This window comes from Nothobranchius furzeri, chromosome 5, assembly GCF_043380555.1.
Source record: "Nothobranchius furzeri strain GRZ-AD chromosome 5, NfurGRZ-RIMD1, whole genome shotgun sequence".
NCBI classification, from domain to species: Eukaryota; Metazoa; Chordata; class Actinopteri; order Cyprinodontiformes; family Nothobranchiidae; genus Nothobranchius; species Nothobranchius furzeri.
The window spans coordinates 6,067,724-6,073,723 of record NC_091745.1 but is presented as its reverse complement, the minus strand read 5'-3'; the positions used below and the strand labels follow the sequence as shown (position 1 = coordinate 6,073,723).

The 6,000-nt window shown below is 39.7% G+C and overlaps 1 protein-coding gene across 1 annotated transcript in view; it reads right to left on the bottom strand.

Annotated features, from left to right (window-relative positions):
• The window catches only part of ccndx (cyclin Dx), a 1,946-nt gene extending 1,702 nt beyond the window's left edge, over window positions 1-244 (bottom strand). Inside the window, exon 1 of the mRNA XM_015948904.3 lies at window positions 1-244. This exon is cut by the window's left edge and continues 107 nt beyond it. Coding sequence (XP_015804390.1) covers window positions 1-160 — 160 coding nt within the window. The 5' untranslated portion in view covers window positions 161-244.
• Window positions 245-6,000: the final 5,756 nt, after the last annotated feature.

The window sequence follows — 6,000 nt, the reverse complement described above, 5'->3', positions numbered from 1 at the left end:
GGATCACCCGATGCCCCGACACAGTGGGATCCCAGGCAGCTCGGAGCTGAGGTGATGTCCTGATGTGGCCCAGAGCTCCTTCCTCACTCTCTGCCTGCTCTCGACTTTGGTCATCCTCGACCTCCTCACACCAAAGAGACACAGACATTCCTCTGTCCATTCTCCTGTAGGATGAAAGAAAAGAGTCCACGTCTGTCTGTCTGATTCCCTAAGAGGCTGTGCAGCTAAGAGGGAAGCAGCTTACTCCCTGCAGACTTAAAAAGTCTTCATAAGGTGTTTCACTGAATCCCACCCCCACTCTTCTCTCAGAGTTTTATACCCAGCAGTGAGAAAAAAAGACGAAGGGAGTGACCAAGTGGGAAGGCAAAACACCAGAGAAAGGGGGCAGAGACCATTCTGAATGCCATAAAATAATACAAAGACATTAACTGCTCAACAATTGCTTCAACAGGTGGGGAGAGGGAGCAATGTGGAGAGCAAGGGGAGAGAAGAAGGCAGGGGAGGAGTGAAGAGGAGCAGACAAGAGAGGGAGTGGCCCGCAGGGACCGAGCAACAGCTTGCTGTCGACAGTGAAAGAGGGAAGGAGGGAAAGAAAAGAGAGAAGAGAGGAAAGGTCATCTCCAGACTCTGACAATGGGCATGGGTGACAAAAGGAGAAGGGTGTTTGTTTACAACCTGAGCAAAGGAGGAAATATGTCAAATGATGGATGGATGGATGGATGGATGGATGGATGGATGGATGGAGGACAATTCTGTTTTTTCATTATAACCACAAACCTTCTTGAAGACACAGAATAACCACAGAAGGGATTTCTGGTAATTTTATATTTCATATTCATATCAGATAATTGGTTTAAAATGGAAAATTTCCAGTTTCTCAGTAGTGTTAAAGTACTATTTTTGAAACCAAACATTGCATTTAAAAGTATTCTATATTTGTTTATATATATTATATAATTTTATATATTTCTAATAAAAACAAGAACTTTAACAAAAAGGCTCAAGCAGTAAAATATTCAGACAAACTGAGTCGATCACTGAGATGGTTTACAAAGAAAAGACCAGGTTCTGAAGGCTTTCTTTTTGGGAATAAAAGATCTTTGTTTTCTATAATTTTTTTAAACTGGGACAATATCTTATATTTAATAAACTTTTGTGGACTCACAAATGGCTCTTATGTAATAAAACCCAAGATATAATTATGTAGACTTTCACATCTGAGTTTTTCTCTCTCTGTGTCATTTCTCATTGTCAAAGCAGCCCGCGTCCCGTCAGCCTCTCCGCCTTGTGGCAATCTGCTGCCTGCATTTAAAGAGCATTGAAGCCAGTGGGGCAGGCTGGGTGAGGTATGTGCAACAGACAGTGGAGCCCGGCAGGTCAATGAGCCATATTGTCTCCGTTTACAAATCAGTGTCAGACAACAGGCCCTGGCCTTCTGCCTGCTGCCTGCTCCACACACTTCACACATTCATGGCGTAGACACACACTTCACACACACACTCTCTCTCCCCAGGGACCCCTCTGATGGTCACAATGGGGTCACACTCACCAGCGTAGATCGTGCAGATTGAATTTGACTCATTACAGGTGGCTTTTCACACATTAGGGTTTTAACAGTGGCTCAAGTTTCAAATGAGAGTTAAATGGACGACTGAGCTGACACCATGACGTTACTTGATTTCAGCTGAACATCAATAATTCATACTGTTCAACACAAAGGAAACACCTGGTTTTACAAACTCAAAAACACAGACTGAGACCTCTTGAAGATTTTGTATAAATATTTAAATTGTATTTATAAAAATGGTAAATTAACAAGTGTGATGAGAGGTCACAAAAGAAAAACGAATGGGAACAAATTAAAGAAAGAAGGAAAATAAGAACACAGAAAGTAAAAGAAGAGCAACGATCCCAAAAACCATCCCAGCAAATAAAAAGCCCTAAAAATATAAATAGCTTCACCACTTTACCTATCTATCCATCCATCTATCAGTCCATCCATCCATCCATCCATCCATCCATCCATCCCTCCATCCATCTGTCCAATCTCCAGTGTCATATTTTGGTCCTCATGGTCCACCATCTAGCGAGTTAGAACTTTTTCTCTCTGCTTCATTGCACCTGACTTTTATTTATTTATTTATTTTAAAATCATACCTATAATAACCAATAACAGGCTTCTGCAGAACTTGACTTGTGAACCGAGTGTGTTTGGGGTAGCGGAACTACTAAAACTGGCTGAAAGGTGACTTCCAACGACTGTGGGTTTAACACCCTTGTCTCTAGTGAGATAAACAAGTGTCATGCGTGCTGCATTCATCTACTGAAACTTCCGCAAATGATCACATTGAAATGCCTCTGTGTATGAAATATGCTATAGTTAAAGCTGCCTTGCCAAACTAAATGTCAAATTAAATCTAAAGGAAGTCAGGTAAGAAGACGAAAAAGAAAAAAAAAGAAAAAGAAAAAGAAAAAAAAGAAGAAAAAGAAAAAAAGAAAAAGAAAAAGAAGAAGAAAAAGAAAAAAAAAGAAAAAGAAAAAGAAGAAGAAAACTTCCCCTGACCCTGAAACCTGCTGCTATGAGATAATGGTGCAAATTGATCTGTTATACTATACTCAGCATTATGGATTATCCTCCAATCACTAAGTAAAATAAAAGTCTAATAAACATTTGCAATTTTAAACTAAATAATATAAAAACAATTGAGAGGACTTGGTAAAATAGATTATTTTAATAAAAGGCCAGACTGAGCGTCTTGTTAAAAACCTTCAGCCATCCTCCTGAACCACTCTTTCACAGGGAAGGGTCTGAACCAGAGGAACTTTTCCGCAGGATCTGAGGGACCTGGAGGGCTTGTAGGATAAAAAAAAAAGCATTACTGCTTTCTGTCATTACAGTTTGAAGCTAAATTATACATTTATGTAAATATATGTCCTCAAAACAATTCATCTTAAAAATGTTTCCATTCATGTTTCATTTGAAATGATTAATTTGGGTGTTTTATTGTGTATTTTATTGTCCTATTTTATGGACCACCAATTTGTGCAATGTGATGAAACAAACATTTACTGTCAAAATATACAAAACTTTTAGGTTTATTTCAACAATAAATTACAAAACAATACAAAAGGTTAAAAAAGTGGATGGAACTTTACATTGTGTGTATAGCTCTTGATAATGTATTCAGAATGGTGTGTGTTTATGGGTTTTGTAAATATTAGTGAATGCAAATAAAATAGTAAGCTCTGGGAAACAGAATGAGTTCCTCAATTGAATTTAAATTAACAGAATGAATGTGACGAGAGGTAAATCTGTTTTCTCCAAGCTCTACTGAAAAATTAATCATGTCAGCATTAAACAGATTTTCTAAAATTGAGTGAAAAATCCTAGAAAGGTCATGGAGGAGGCCGGAAACATGACTTTTTCTAAGAAACTCAGCATGAGGACCAAATAAAGAGACAACAATCCTCCAACAGTTAGTCAACTGTGGATTTAACCATAGAAAATTGGGCTTAAAGGTGTTTAACAAGGCTTTTGACTCTAAACAGGCTTTGAGATGAGCTGAAAGCAGATTGAGTTTGAAGGAGCGACTGAGTGAGATTAGCTCTGCCAGTCAAGTGAGGTAGGCTCGGAGTGGAGAGGAAGAGTGACAGATCGTCAGCCTGTTTAAGCAGCCTGCTAAATTCATACACCGCAGCTGTATTCAAACAACATGTATTGACGGGGTGGGAGACAGTGACGAGCCAAAAGAGGAGTGCAGCAGGTCCTGAGAAGGAGGCGTGGCTGCACGCCCCTCATTTTCCACCTCATTTCCCGGGACAGAAGAGAACAGAGGTCCTTTTAACTCAAAACAGACACCTGCTGGTTTTGAAGGTGTGTGTGTGTGTGTGTGTGTGTGTGTGTGTGGAGGGGGGTTAGTACAGAGATCACAAGTTAAAACATTATAAACAAAAACAAATCTTAGATTTGAAACCAAAGATTTCAGTTCCCTTTCACCAGCTGGCCAGAAGATAGCTTCCTTCAGTTAAACTCTGAAAGGACTGAATGTCTGATCGTCGCCCTGAGAGCATGGTTCCCCTCATTAGTCAAAAACTTGGTCGTTTATCTTCTGCCATCAAGATAAACTTTAGGAATCTGGGTGTTGTTTTTGACCAATCAATGTCTGTTGAAGGCCACTAATGACAAACTAAAGATCTACAATCTAGATCAATTACTAAATTTCAAACAGTCACAGCTAAGGAGATGACCAGATTCGGTCTGTGTCTCCCTGAATTGCTCTGATTTAGTTGCCCCATCGGGTGCTGGAGAATGTAACAGCGTAGCCGCCATATTGGGTGGGTCTCCTCACTCTCCAAATCCAGCTGGAGTCAACCCAGAGTGAGCCTGTTTTTTTGTGCAGCCTATGGTTGCAACAACGGCGTACAATGGAAAACAGATCACGTGGGATTGCTATTTACTTTATCTAGCCTACCTGTTGGGATTTTATATTTTCATTTATGAATTAATTTTTTTTATTATATTCATATTTCAATTACCATGCCACACCAAATGTCTGACTTTATGAAAAAGCATAATAAAATGTTTTTAAATGTTTGACAATTTTTAGTTGGGTAAGCACCTAGAGAATGAATGGACAAAGGAGACAGAAAATCGTAAGGCGCTCGAAAAGCTGGATCCAGACAGCTCCAACATTGTAAAAGTAATTGGTGGTGGGAGTATAAACACAGAACCTTTTTATCATTTGAGCTTCTGCATTCAGATCTGAAGCATGTGATGACATTTAGAAACTTTCAGCCATTAGAAATACAAAATCAGAGAAGTTGCCCAACAAATTCTTGCTTCTCTAAAGGCACTTGGGAAAATCAAGATGGTTCATTGAAATATTAAAGCAGACTGACTCAGCCATACGATGTAGACTGTGACCATTTAAATGTGAAGCTGTTAGACTTTTGTCATGCGTCAACAACTAATGAAGAAGAATATGGGTCGCAGTACGTTCTACAAGCCTTTTGAGATGGTGGGTCTTCCATTAGGCAGGGCAATAGATACAGTGGTGTGAAAAACTATTTGCCCCCTTCCTGATTTCTTATTCTTTTGCATGTTTGTCACACAAAATGTTTCTGATCATCAAACACATTTAACCATTAGTCAAAGATAACACAAGTAAACACAAAATGCAGTTTTGAAATGATGGTTTTTATTATTTAGGGAGAGAACAAAATCCAAACCTACATTGCCCTGTGTGAAAAAGTAATTGTCCCCTGAACCTAATAACTGGTTGGGCCTCCCTTAGCAGCAATAACTGCAATCAAGCATTTGCGATAACTTGCTACGAGTCTTTTACAGCGCTCTGGAGGAATTTTGGCCCACTCATCTTTGCAGAATTGTTGTAATTCAGCTTTATTTGAGGGTTTTCTAGCATGAACCGCCTTTTTAAGGTCATGCCATAGCATCTCAATAGGATTCAGGTCAGGACTTTGACTAGGCCACTCCAAAGTCTTCATTTTGTTGTTCTTCAGCCATTCAGAGGTGGATTTGCTGGTGTGTTTTGGGTCATTGTCCTGCTGCAGCAGCCAAGATGGCTTCAGCTTTAGTTGACGAACAGATGGCCGGACATTCTCCTTCAGGATGTTTTGGTAGACAGTAGAAGGTTCCATATATCACAGCAAGCCTTCCAGTTCCTGAAGCAGCAAAACAACCCCAGACCATCACACAACCACCACCACATTTTACTGTTGGTATGATGTTCTTTGTCTGAAATGCTGTGTTACTTCTACGCCAGATGTAACGAGACATTTGCCTTCCAAAAAGTTCAACTTTTGTCTCATGAGTCACAAAGGTATTTTCCCAAAAGTCTTGGCAATCATTGAGGTGTTTATTAGCAAAATTGAGACGAACCCTAATGTTCTTTTTGCTTAACAGTGGTTTGCGTCTTGGAAATCTGCCATGCAGGCCATTTTTGCCCAGTCTCTTTCCTATGGTGGAGTCGTGAACACTGA